At 36.5% G+C, this 13,803-nt stretch overlaps 2 protein-coding genes across 2 annotated transcripts; both read left to right on the top strand.

Annotated features, from left to right (window-relative positions):
• Nucleotides 1–278: 278 nt before the first annotated feature.
• LOC113770240 (probable leucine-rich repeat receptor-like serine/threonine-protein kinase At3g14840) lies at nt 279–9,099 on the top strand. Its single transcript, XM_027314647.1, has 24 exons — nt 279–606; nt 737–911; nt 1,139–1,210; nt 1,337–1,405; nt 1,513–1,584; nt 1,686–1,757; nt 1,917–1,988; nt 2,092–2,163; nt 2,289–2,360; nt 2,472–2,543; nt 2,625–2,696; nt 3,906–3,977; nt 4,329–4,394; nt 4,611–4,676; nt 4,765–4,800; nt 4,912–4,952; nt 5,363–5,739; nt 5,895–6,090; nt 6,362–6,502; nt 6,852–6,970; nt 7,083–7,293; nt 7,413–7,650; nt 7,826–7,973; nt 8,346–9,099. Exons 1-24 carry the CDS (start codon nt 432–434, stop codon nt 8,751–8,753), a joined length of 3,114 nt encoding a protein of 1,037 aa, XP_027170448.1. The 5' UTR covers nt 279–431; the 3' UTR covers nt 8,754–9,099.
• Nucleotides 9,100–9,793: 694 nt separating this feature from the next.
• LOC113771895 (protein trichome birefringence-like 41) lies at nt 9,794–11,526 on the top strand. The gene is made up of 5 exons (XM_027316443.1): nt 9,794–9,971; nt 10,322–10,380; nt 10,481–10,659; nt 10,766–10,924; nt 11,226–11,526. The coding sequence occupies exons 1-5, from the start codon at nt 9,794–9,796 to the stop codon at nt 11,524–11,526; spliced, it is 876 nt and encodes a 291-aa protein (XP_027172244.1).
• The last annotated feature ends 2,277 nt before the right edge of the window (nt 11,527–13,803 follow it).

The raw sequence follows: 13,803 nt of genomic DNA, 5'->3' as shown, positions 1-13,803 counted from the left end.
TGAAAGGTACCTCTTTTTTTTTTTGGATAATAGGTATGAAAAGTACTTTGGAATTCTCTAGCAAGATTCTTACGTTGAACAAATTTATTCTTACCCATATGTCATAATCTACTGTCAAACCGAGACAAAATATCACCAGTGGCTGACTTTTCTATTGTCATACAGAAAGGAAATCATTAGGGCAATCAGTGCATGTGTGCATGTGAACCCGGGTGTAAAGCTGGCAATAATTCTTGATTTTTCAACTTGCATTTATTTATTTGATCGGAAACAGTAATGCTATACATCGTCAAACCAAAGCAACTGACTAAAGCCTACGATATTCACCAAGTCGAATATGGCATTTAATTTCAAGTCCTTTCAGCTCATTAATTTGTAGATTAATTTCACCTCATACTTGCCTTTACATATATATTCAGCTTCTGTTTGGCATGTTTTTGACTTGGAATATAGTAGTATTGCTCTGCAACTACCTCTTCTTAATAATACTCAGAAAAATGTTTCTTCGGGGTCGCCTTGGATTTTCAGTTGCTTCAGCTGCTGCAATAATATTCATCTTCTGGCCGGCAAAGCTTGCTTCAGGAGCCACTCTTGTACCAGATGAAGGTATATCCTTGCTATACGAGTATGAACTTGGGTGCAAAGGGCATGCGCTTTCAATTCTTGATCTCTAATTTTGAGTTGCTGTATCATACCAGATGACCAATTTCTGTTTTTGGATGTTGGGTTCTTCTAGTGGACGTTTTGAGGGAGATAGCAAAAACATTAGGGAAGACGGATTGGAATTTCGGAGTAGATCCCTGTAGTGGAGAATCAAACTGGAGAAATGCTACTGCACCAAAAGAGTTTGCGAATGCTGTTACTTGTAATTGTTCCTTTGAAAATAGCACGACCTGTCATGTCGTTAGTATGTAAGTACTCCTTACTCAAGCATGTACAGAGATTAAGAATCCATAAACCTGAACGTCTACATGAGAAGAATATTCTTCTTCTTGGCCCATGTTTTTCTTTACATAGAAGTAGCTCGCACACAAAATAGAAGAAGGCAAAAAAAAGAGAACCATGATTCTGTTTCTACAAGTCATGTATTGCCAAATTTTTTTTAATTTTTCTTCCGGGTCTTTTATCTGAGGTGCAGAGTATTGAAATCACAGAGTCTTCCAGGAGAACTGCCACCAGAATTGGTCAAACTCCCTTACCTCCGAGAGTTGTAAGTGCTCACCTTTCCCTATGAGAAAATGACTAATAAATTAAAGACAAAATGGGTCGAAAATGGAAAAAAAAATCAACCAACTTGACCGTTCCTTTATCTTCAATATTTGCTACTTTGATCCAGTGATGTCACTCGGAACTACCTTTCTGGTAGCATCCCTCCAATATGGGGCACCATGCAGCTTGTTAACATGTAAGTTTTGCTCCTATTTTAATTTTCCCTATATGTTGTTGGAATTGATGCATATCTGGCTATCTGAGAATTCAGCGATAATGTGTAAGTTCGTGGTTTTACCACAGTTCTCTCAACGGTAACCGCATATCAGGAACAATTCCAAAAGAACTTGGAAACATCAGCACCCTTGCAAATCTGTAATGATCCCTTTTGACACTTCTTATTTCTTTAACGAGTATGTTTCAATTCTTTAATCAACTTGTGAATAATTTGTTTCTTGTCACTAAATTTTCTGTAGAACCTTGGACTTCAATCAGTTGTCTGGAACTATACCTCCGGAGCTTGGGAACTTATCCCGCTTACAGAAACTGTAAGCCCTTTGAGTATGCCTTATTGGGATTTCTCTGTTTTCGCTGTCAGATTGATTGATTTCATTTGTGTTTCTCAACTATTAGGGAATGAGAATTCATCAGCATTTTTTCTCTTCTTTTTGCCTTCTATGTTAACTAATTTGGTCGCTTCATTGAAGAACTCTTACCTCGAACAATTGGACCGGAGAGTTGCCTAGAACATTGGCTAACTTGACTGCTTTGAAGATGTTGTGAGTCCTCTTTTTGAATTTCGGTCCAATGGGTTCTGAATGTCCTATTCATTCTTTTCCTGTCTTAAAACTGATTCCTTCAAGTTCTTTCAAAAAACTGTAGCTGGATTGGTGACTGCAATTTCACGGGGAGTATACCTAATTTTATCGAGAACTGGAAAAGTATTGAAAATCTGTAAGACCTTGAACTACTGGCAACAGTCAATATTTTCTTTAACTTCTGGTTTTCCTATAATTAATTTCTGCCGAAATGATTCTTCTTATTGTTACTCAACTAAAGACTATACTAAATAATGGCAGAGTGATCCAGGGTAGCGGTTTAAAAGGGCCAATCCCACCTGGCATTTCTTCCTTAACAAATTTAACTGACTTGTAAGTTTTCTTTATGTCTTGATTTTCATTCTTACAAAGTAAAGTTCATGAATAAACAATACAATCGGCTGATGTTTCTGATCTATCGTTCTCTTTGAAAAATACAAACAGGAGAATCAGTGATTTGAGTGGAAATGACACAACTTTTCCTAACCTTCGCGGTGCAACTAATATGAAGACTCTGTGAGTGTTCTGGCATTGCATTGCACTCTCAAGGAAAATGACTATAAGTGGCATTGACTTGTTTCTCAATTGGTTGTGTAGGGTATTAAGGAGTTGCAATATAGTTGGGCAGTTACCAGACTATCTTGGCTCACTGACAAAATTGAAAGTCTTGTGAGTAGAATTAGATATTTACTTCATTGTTGTTCAAAGTTGAACTTCTGCATGCTTCTCAGGGACTTCTCCCTCACAATATGCACAGCCTTATACTCTTTTGTTAATGCAAAGTTGATCGCTCCTCAGAACTGGCTACTGATGACTGCCCTTTGTTGGGTATAATACTAAACGTTCAGATGCAATTAGTTGCATACTGTTCGTGTTTGTTTTTGAACCTTAAATTTTGATGCATCACAAAGTCAAGATTACGGCATTGTGATAATGTCCAAAAAGAAGTTTCCTTAGATATGTGTAAGGATACCGACTCATATTGTACAGAGTAGCATTATAATCTATTAATTTGATATCCGGATATGCAGTAGGAATGTAGGAACGCAACAATAAGCAATTCAAGGATGATACAATAGCTGTACTCAATGTTAATCAACATTAAAAGAGGGATCAAGTGGATTATTTATTTGATTTCCTTACATTTTGGAAAGACTTTGGCTCTATTATTCAGTAAGCTCAAAATCTCTATTCAAAACTGGTTTTCTGCACCCAGCATAAGGCTTAAATTTTTCAAAAAATGAATGAATTATCCAGTTTTCCTTTTTTTTTTTTAGCATAAGTGGGAGGTCTCGAACTTGGGACATCTCACTTACATTCTTTCCCCCCGTACTACCCAATTGATCTCTCCCCTACTCAGTTATCCAGTTTGTCCGTGTCTAAGATTAGGAAGTGTGCACCTCATTGTTTTACAACCTTGATCCCTGTGTAGGAAACACAAAGTGAGAGATGCAAATGATGCTTGGGTCTAGTTAGAAAAGCTGCTGAGTTGATAAGCGAAACCTCCCCTAAGGTTTTTGAAAATTGCACTGACCTTTCCTTTTGTACTTTCGATGATGACACGAAATAATTTCTGTAAGATAGCATACTTTTAAATTACAATAGCTTCCAGCTCTTTTGTCTTGGTTTTTTTCCATGTAAAAGAATTGGAGGGAAAGGATAAAGCTGATGGTAGGCTGGTGTAATTTAACCAAAACATCGGACTAGACATATATAAAGAGAAGTAGGGAAACAGAATTTATAGGCAACTACAGGTATTTGGATACAAGGACTTGGGCACTTGTATTACTTTGAGAACATCTTTGATGAACAAATGGTGCTATTGACAAAAGAATATGAACAATACCTAATCTATTACTCTTTATGTTTGTCTTGCAGGGACCTTAGTTTTAACAAAATTGATGGACCAATTCCCAGAAGTTTAGATGCCCTATCAAACACAGTTTACATGTAAGGAATTTACCTAGGAATCTTAATAACAGAGCTGAATTTTTTTTTCCCTTTCTGTGACTTCAATGCCACCAATGTTCTCTGCTATTAAGTGAATCAAGTCATCTGCCTTATAGTTCAGTCCCTTGGTTTTTTTCTGTACCTTGGTTTCGGGGAGGCAGTGACAAGAGTTTAGAAGATGTTAGAGGACTCTATACATCGACAACAGTAGAACTTTATGGTAGATTAAATTTTGCTCCTATGTTGTTGTCTTGGAAGATATGACTCAGCGAGGATACTACTCATAAATCCATTTGACGGTTTAAAATGGTTATTGTTAGCTTACTAATCCTTGAATGTTGGCGTTGATAGTTATCTCACAGGGAACAACTTCACAGGAACCATTCCTGGTTGGATGCTCGATACGGGAGAATATGTGTAAGTTCATCCTACATTGACAAATGCTTTAGCTAATTAATCCTTTTCTGGGATCAAAATTTCAGTTCAACGGCACCAAAAAATAAAAAAGATTGACGAAATAACTTAAATTTATATGATGCTGAACTGTTTGCATCTTCTTACTGGAAAAAAATAAAATTACTCTTTAGTGTACATTAGATGTTGTCATTGCTGAGTTTTTTTAGTTTTATCCAGAGACCTTTCCTACAACAATTTTTCTCTAGCAAATTCAGGATCCACGAGATGCCAAGCCGGAAACTTGTGAGATTACATTTGCTTTATCAATAATGTATTCAATGTCTTTTAAGCATTCTGCATTTAAGTGACAAGTGCAATAAATCTGTTTCAGGAACTTGTTTGCAAGCTTTTCAAAGAACAATAAATCGTAAGTTTTCACAATATGTATTTACTAAATACGCATCCTGATTAACTCAATTCTGAAGTTCCACAACCTCCATATGATGCTGATAGTTCCTAACACTCTATCGTTTTTCAGGAGCACCTTTTCATGCTTGCAGAGTTTCCGCTGCCAGCAAAGTAAGCTAATCTTCGTTTCAAATCGTTTGGATCATCTGGATAGGCACTTATGAACCATTTATTTTGTTTAGTATCATCCAGAAGTTCCCACTAGAGCATTAAGAGACATGGTCCTAATATAACATACTTTACCAAATTTAATTGAGAATCAATTGCTACCTTCCATGTCACTAGTTCTCGAAAAGTAAACATAGAAGTGAAACAGTGGATAGTCTCTTACATGATTGTAGAGTCATTGTGAGCTGGGAGTAAAAGTAAGCTACTATTGTGGCTTAAATGGTTGTCCAAGAAACTACAAGTGTATTCAATGAACCAAGAAGTAGTTGCTTCTCTTAGGCTTCCGTCGTGCTCTTTCATGCCTCTGCTATATTTCTATTTGATTTTCTTGTTATTTTGGTTGCTGTCTCCAGACTGGTCCTCTTTACATATAAATTGTGGTGGAAAGGGAGTAAAAATTGGTGACACAAACTACGATGATGATACACAACCTGGAGGGCCATCAAAGTTGTACCAGAGTGGAACAAATTGGGCATTCAGTACCACTGGTCACTTTGCCGATGATAATCACAATGTGGACTCGTATATTAATAGTAGTGATTCTGGAATTTTTGGGAATGAAATGCAATTATACTCGGATGCTCGACTATCTCCTCTTTCATTGACGTATTATGGGTTCTGTCTGGTAAATGGAAACTACACAGTGAAACTTCACTTTGCTGAAATTATGTTTACTGATGACAGAACATATAGCAGCCTTGGAAGGCGCGTATTTGATATATACATGCAGGTATTCATTGGCTTCATGGTACTGTCTGCAATGAAGTTTCAAATTTTCAAGAGAAAGTAACTGAAGCAGAGATGATGAAATCATCAGCAACATCTAGTTATTTCATGCAAATTTGAGTACGCATATTTATTGGGAATTGGTTGATATTTTTCTAGGGAAAATTGATCCAGAAAGATTTCAATATTGAGAATGCAGCAGGTGGAGTCAATAAGCCTGTAGTTCTAAATTTTACTGCTGTAGTAACTGACAGCACTTTAGAGATTCGCTTCTACTGGGCTGGAAAAGGAACCACGGATATTCCCCAAACAGGAGTGTATGGTCCTCTGATTTCTGGAATTTCTGTGGATCCTGGTAAGCTTCAAAATTGCTAAAGCTTCTAGATTGAAAATTCAAAAATCGCAAATGAATCTTTATTTCTTTTCACTGAGTAACGAGTGTTTCATAAATGTTGTTTCTGAACTTTCAACATGCATTAATATATCGTGGAGAAGAATAGAATAAGTTATCATTTCATCCAAACAAACTGATTTGAAAATGTCACCTCCCCTAATACTTGGCACAATGTTTAACCTCCTCATTTCAACTTCTTATTCTTCATTTCATTCTTCTTTTCCCCATTCAGATTTTCCGGTACCTTCAGAACATGGCTTATCAGTAGGCGCCATAGTTGGGATTGTACTCGCAGTTTTGGTTATCATATCTGTGGCTCTAGCCATTCTTTGGTGGAAATTTGGTCCGCAACTCCGTCAAACAATGCAGCTAGGTAACTTAATTTCTTGTTCAAGCAGAATATTGGACGTGCAATCTCAAAACTGGATAACATGTAACCCTTTGGTAAAAATTTCTGGCATTAGCATCTTGGTCCTTGTGTGAAGAATAGCTATTTTAGCAGATAAGTTACTTCACGAGTCCGTGAATTTTTTCCAGCAGTTCCACTTGAACTTTGAATTTCTTCATTTCGGTCCTTTGAAAAACTTCCATGCAGTCACTAGATATACCACGAGCTTTTGAATGCTAGAAGATTATAGTGACCGGCAGTTAAAATAAAATTTGTGTGCCAAATTTCAAATGTGCAGAGAATTTCCTCTAACTCGTGTTAGCTTTTTTGGCAGATTTTAGAAGTCTAGACCTGCAAACAGGATCTTTCGCCCTGAGACAAATCAAGTACGCAACAAACAATTTTGCTTCTGCCAATATAATTGGAAGAGGTGGCTTTGGTTCTGTCTACAAGGTAACTCAAACCATGGCATACTTCCCAAATTCTTCATGTAGAGAAACCCGTGCTCAAGTGCATTACGGACATCTGACATTACATTTGTTATGACATCGCATCTTAATTGAAGGGAATTCTGCCTGACGGCACCGTCATTGCAGTAAAACAGCTTTCTTCCAAATCAAACCAAGGAAACCGCGAATTTTTGAATGAAATAGGCATGATTTCTGCTCTACAACACCCTAATCTCATAAAGCTCTATGGATGCTGCATTGAGGGAAACCAACTGTTGGTTGTATACGAGTACATGGAAAATAACAGCCTCGCTCGTGCATTGTTTGGTAAAGTAGCTTGTTTGTTTGTAGGTGCTTTTGTTATCATACCTTCAAAACCAAATATACGCATGTAAATGCAAGTAACATGATTTTTTAATAATCCTCACACGCCTGATAATTTTCAGGTCCTGAAGAGCAACAGTTGGAATTAAATTGGCCAACAAGGCGCAAGATCTGCCTTGGTATAGCAAGAGGTTTGGCTTTTCTGCATGAAGAATCGAGATTGAAGATTGTCCATAGAGACATCAAAGCCACCAATGTGCTAATTGATAAGGAGCTAAATCCCAAGATATCTGACTTTGGCCTGGCGAGACTTCATGAAGAAGATGACACCCATATAAGTACTCGTGTTGCTGGAACCTTGTGAGTGCAAGCAGGACATTCTCTTGTTGGGAGGGGGGGAGAGGTTTAGAATGGTTGGAGTTCCATTGGAGGCCCAGATAGATATGAATCTGTTTACCATTTGATTTTTTTATTTTTTTTTTGGGAGACCATGGTCTTGATTTGAGTTGCTGATGTTGAATTGGTTATTTTTCAGTGGATATATGGCACCTGAATATGCAATGAGAGGCTACTTAACTGACAAAGCGGATGTCTATAGCTTCGGAGTTGTTCTTCTGGAAATTGTCAGCGGAAAGAGCAACACTGGTTTCAAACCAGAGGAATGCTTCAATCTTCTTGGCTTGGTAACTTCATTTCTTTCCCTCATGATTAACCTGTTGCTTAAAATTACTTGGTTTAAGAATTCTTCAGCTTTGTGCATTTAGCCAATAGTAGCTCAGAATTCCATTCTTGAAAAACTCTAGTGCCTTTTGTTGGTTTACTCGAGTATGTAGTGTACAACAAAAGTTAGAACTGAAAACTCCTCCTCAAGAACATCTGAAATGAATATGCTTTGATGCCTTTGTGTGCTATTTTGACGCATCAGAAAAATTAAGCTATTCAGACAGCTCTCTCATGTCTTATCATATAAACTTGCAAAGGCATGGCAATTTCCTCTTCAAATCAAAGGCAATACTTTTGTGCTCATTTTCTAGCATGTTCATTCTTTCGTGTAGGCTCATCTCTTGAAGGAGGAAATGAAGCTGATGGAGCTAGTTGATTCCAGATTGGGAACAGACATCAACGACCGTGAGATTATAGTGACAATTGAAATAGCCCTGCTTTGCACCAGCGTCTCACCGGCTGCTAGGCCTAGTATGTCGACAGTGGTGAGCATGATGGAGGGGAGGGTAAAGGATCAAAAGTTGATTCCAGACTCGAGTGTTTTGGGTGCAAAGGTGAAGGAAATCAGTGATGAGCACTACCTACTAACAACCTTCAATGAGAGCCAGCTGCAGAGCACGTCAAGTGACCGGCCACTTACTGCATCTCCAGCATCTGCGCCATTTACTGCGTCTTTAACATCTGCTTCTGATTTATACCCGATCAATCCAAAGAGTAATTTTCTGGACAACAGGTTATAAACTTACACGAGGAAATTGTCGTCTCTGACTATCGAAACATCTTGTTATTCTTTATATTGCTTCCTATTCTTGTGGAAATATTATCCGTAGAGTTTGCAGTAGTGCATATGTTTAGCGGGAACAGTTAGTTGCAGATTTTGTAATATTGCATATAATTGTCTTTAATTCTAGATTTTACATTGGCAGTTCATCAATTAGTAAAATTGTAGTTTGTATCCATTACTGAAAGCTAGAATTTTGTACTATCAACTATCAAAATTCTCCTTTATCCCACAAACCTGACAAAAGGTGTGGGATAAAGAAGTTTATGCTGAATGGTTTATTCTTAATGTAGTTATAGCCACATTCAAAGGAAAATGGATTAGAATCTGATTCCGTTTTTAGGCAGGACGAGAGGCCAAGCCTGGTGTTGACAAGATTTATTCCAAATCTGTTATGATTCTGGAAATAAATATCAAATTTTGGGATACCTCGCTCTTATGGCAATGATATGAATTTCTACCCCTTGACACTGAAATTTTCTGCAAGAGCATGGGCGCATGTATTTATTTACCACTTTACATATAAAAAAGCACGGAATTATCTTCTTTAAGCTACTTCTATAGATGACGTCTCTCAGTCTCTATCTTTCTGCTTTATATCTTTCCTTTTCTTTATATATATGTATAAATATATGCTGCACAATGCCACAATCTCGATCCTTACATTCAACTACTGAATCCATGTGTCAGCAAAAAATTGGAAACAGGAGCAAAAAAGGGAAGTGAACTTTGTTTCCTTTCTTCTTAATTGAATACGTTATCATCCTATGCTGAGAAGGAAAATGAATAACAAGTACTTCAAATGAAAGATTTTCTCTTTATTTGGCAATGAAGACTTTATGTGTTGAACAATTAGTTGCAAACGGCATAGACACATAAATACTTGCAAACACACATATATAGCAGGCGAGACAAAATTTTCTGAGTTTGGTTTCCTCTATAGCATAATGTTGCTTATCTATTTTCTTCTCTTTCTTGCTTTTCATGTCCTCGAAGCCCATGCAGCAAACTGCAACTTTTTCAGTGATGGATGTTGGGTTTTTGATTCATCCTACCCACTCTACGATTCATCTGCATGTCCCTTCATACAGCGTGAGTTTGACTGCCAGAGAAATGGCCGGCCGGACCAGAAGTACCTCAGTTACCGGTGGCAACCTCAGGGCTGCCGGTTGGCAAGGTATACATATTCACTATTGTTATGTGTCCAATTGCTATCTTCATATATGCTTTTGCGTGTTTACCTAATCAATTGGATAATTAAGACTTCTTCATAACATCATGTGATTAATTTTTTTTTTCTCCCAAACAAAACCCTTTTGTTTATTTAGTACATAATCATACATTCGTATTTGAAATTTCTAACCGAATACACAAGATAACCACGGTGGAATGGAACATGTTTGTTCAAGTGCAGATTCGATGGCGGTGATTTCTTGCAGAAATTTAGGGGGAAAAGTATCATGATCGTAGGCGATTCTTTATCCCGAGATTTGTATCAATCAATTCTATGTTTGCTGTACTCATCAGTGCCCGGGATAAAGTATAATCGAACCAGAGTTGGCTCCATTTCCACCGTCACATTTTTGGTATAGTTAATCCGTCATATATTACAATTTTGGTTCCAAAAAAATAAATAAACTTCTAAACTTCCCTGGATGCTAATTTTTTTTGTAATGACATTATTAGGACTTTGGAGTAAAAGTGAAGTACGATTTGAATCCATTTCTGGTGGATTTAATAGCCACAGAGAATGGTACGTTGTTGATACTAGACTCAGTGGCTGAGAAAGCAAATCTATGGAGACAGAATGAAGTGCTCCTCTTCAACACCTACCAATGGTGGTATTACAGGGGAACCAAACAACCGTTAGTAGTCTGATTCTCTACCATCTCAATTGCACCTCTTTGATCACTCCATCTCTGAGAAGCTTTATGCATCTTAACTGGGTGAATTTTATAATTTCATTTTTAGGTGGCAATTTGTTAAAGTGGGAGACAAGATATTGAAAGACATCGACCGAAATATTGCCCTCAAGAGGGCACTTGGTACATGGGGTCAGTGGGTAGACAGCGACATGGATCCTGCTAAGACCAGGCTGTTCTTTCAACTGGTTTCTCCATCACATTACGAGTGAGCACCTTACTATATTTATAGTCTAAATCCACAGCCTTAATACATTAATGACCTCTAGTATGAGCATTGATAACTTGTATCGTAAGTATTAAAAGTTGCGTTGTATGCGCATTTAAGATGGAGGGGTGCGGATTTAGTCCCTCCCCTTTTTTTTTAATTCAGGATTGGACGCGATTTCAACTAGACCATGTTGCTGGTGGCTATTCATATTAGGCCATATTAATCTGTATTTGCGATTATGTTACAAAAATTCTACTTTTGAGAATGTTTTTTGTGGGCTTATTTTGGCAACAAACAGTGGCAGGGATTGGAACCAACCCGAAGCGAGGAACTGTGCAGACCAAACGGAGCCAGTGCTAGGCTCTGTATATCCAGGAAGGTTGCCGCCAGCTTTAGGGTTGCAGAAGGAGGCATTGAGCTTAATCAAGAAGCCCGTGACATTGTTGGATATAACACATCTTTCGCAGTTTCGCAAAGATGGGCATCCTTCCATTTATGGGCAGGATGGAAGGAGTGGAATGGATTGCTTGCATTGGTGCGTAGGGGGTGTTCCTGATATTTGGAATGAAATCTTGTACAATCTTCTGTTCATCCCATGATTAGTTAATTCATTCGGGAAAAAAAATTACATCAAATTCTAAATGATATAAAATTCGGGCCATGAACCATTGAGAGAATCTGGAGCAGCGACCATATTTTATTGTCAAAACCATCAATTATGCAACTAATTATGAGCGTTAAATAGAAATAAACCAATTAATTTGTGTCAAATAAATGCTATGAGTGGATTTCTCAAAATACTAGTTGGGATATCATATCAGAATGGTTTTTCAAATTCCAAAAGTCTTTCCTTGCCAAAATGATTCGTACGTGTATATTTGGTTGAGTTGTTGTATGCAGGTTCAGCGATAGAAATAAGTTTTATGCAAATGCTGCAACTAGCAAATTAATTGGTAAGTAGTAATTGATTGATTTGGTTGCTCAGTACGAGCATTTTTTAGCAAAAAGGTGCATATATGAATTTAGTGAAAAAGTAAAATATTTTGTTTTAGATGTGACGAATAAAATTTACCATTGGTAAATATATGAAGGACAATTGGTGTAATTTTCTATTGTGAATAATTGAAAGTTCATTGAATATACAGTGTTGGTCGAGTTTAGCTTGACTAATCAAATTCGAACGAACTGTCACCAACTTAAACTTGATTTGAGTGCCAACTAATTTAGTTCACCTTTCAATCCTAATTGAGCATAAAGATTGTGAGTTTTAATGAGCTAAACTCAGGTCATTTGACTCGAACCAAACTTGAAAGTTCATCGACTATAAAGTGTTATTCAAGTTTAATTTGGTTAGCTAGTGAATCAAGTTCGAACAATTTCTTATTAAACTGAATTCAATTCGAGTATCATATAGTTTGATTTATGTTTCAGTCCTAATTTAGTATAAAGATTGTGAGTTTTAAAGAGCTAAGCTCCGATCAAACATCTAAAAACTCAAATAGACGGAGCTCGTGTTGGACAAAGCTTGGCTTAAAAAGCCCAATAAACATTCCCAGATATATTTTCCTAACTAATTAAATACTACAACTTCATCACAAATATATTCTTCTTATTTGGTAGTGAACTATTCATCTGTTGAACAGTTAGGTTCCGTTTGATAAAACTGAATCTGAATTCTAAAATCTGAATACTGAAACAATTAATTTGCTGAATTTTAAGCACTGAAAAGAAATATATGAATGTCTGAATTTTAATGCTAAACCTATTTATACTGTTTGATGCTTAATAAGTTAAATTTGACAATTTTGCCCTTATATCTTTTCATCCAAAAAAGAAATAGAACCTATGATTTAATTAGCTAAAAATGTTAGGTATGAAAATGACAATATTTATTTTTAAATCAAATTAATATAAAAGATGAATTATATTATACGAGGAGTATGGAGAAGAAGTGAAAGTCATTCAAAAGGGAGAAATGAGAAATAGAAAATCATTAGATAGAGAATATTAAGTTGTTTAATTATACAAGAATTTTGAATATAATTAATAAACAATGATAGATTTGGTAGATAAGATAAGGTAGTTGAAGTAATTCTATTGATTCTTATCAGAATTAAGCATTCAGTTAGGATTCTTGTGCTGAAAAAAATACACACAAGTTCAGCACTACTTAACAAGTTCAGCAAATGGATTTTCATTTATCAAACACTCAAAACATTTGAATGTCTGAAAAAGTTCAGATTCAGCACTTTTTTATATTATCAAACAAACCCTTAATCGCAAATGCCGTATCCACATACGCAAGTTAAGTTGGTTCCGTCTCAAGGGTGATGCTGCTCATTTCCTTTCTTCCATTTTTTCTTGAGCATCACTTTTTCGCAGGCCACGCACCAAACTGCAGTTTGTTCCATCGAAGTCCGGAAAAAATGGAACGAATTCTTGTGTTGTGTGTAGCGGGTTCCTGGTAATTGGAATGAAATCGTGCACAATTTTCTTTTTAGCCCCGAATTTCGTTCGGATATTCATTTGCTCCGCATTTTGTTTTGATTTTTCAGTTATTTTTTATCTTGGATATATATGATACTCCCCCTCCCACGTCCATTAATATAGTAACTGCCTATGATAGATACAACAATGTACTCTTTAATAAATTAGAGCATCAATTATCATATCCAGGTGATCAAATAAATGAACAGATACACCCTTTTAATTTCTTCTCTAAATTGCCTCAAAACCCATAACATTACAGACATAAATATAGATTGCTAGAAAAGTGTCGAGGCTGCATTAAATAATAACCTTTATTTTGTTTGGAAAGTATTTAATATCTTTGACACAAGTCTCCTAACATAAGAAATGTAAAACAATTAAAAACC

The sequence above is a fragment of the Coffea eugenioides genome, chromosome 5, assembly GCF_003713205.1.
Source record: "Coffea eugenioides isolate CCC68of chromosome 5, Ceug_1.0, whole genome shotgun sequence".
Classification (NCBI taxonomy): domain Eukaryota; kingdom Viridiplantae; phylum Streptophyta; class Magnoliopsida; order Gentianales; family Rubiaceae; genus Coffea; species Coffea eugenioides.
Note: the sequence above shows the minus strand (reverse complement) of the source record. Positions and strands in the feature narration are given on the sequence as shown.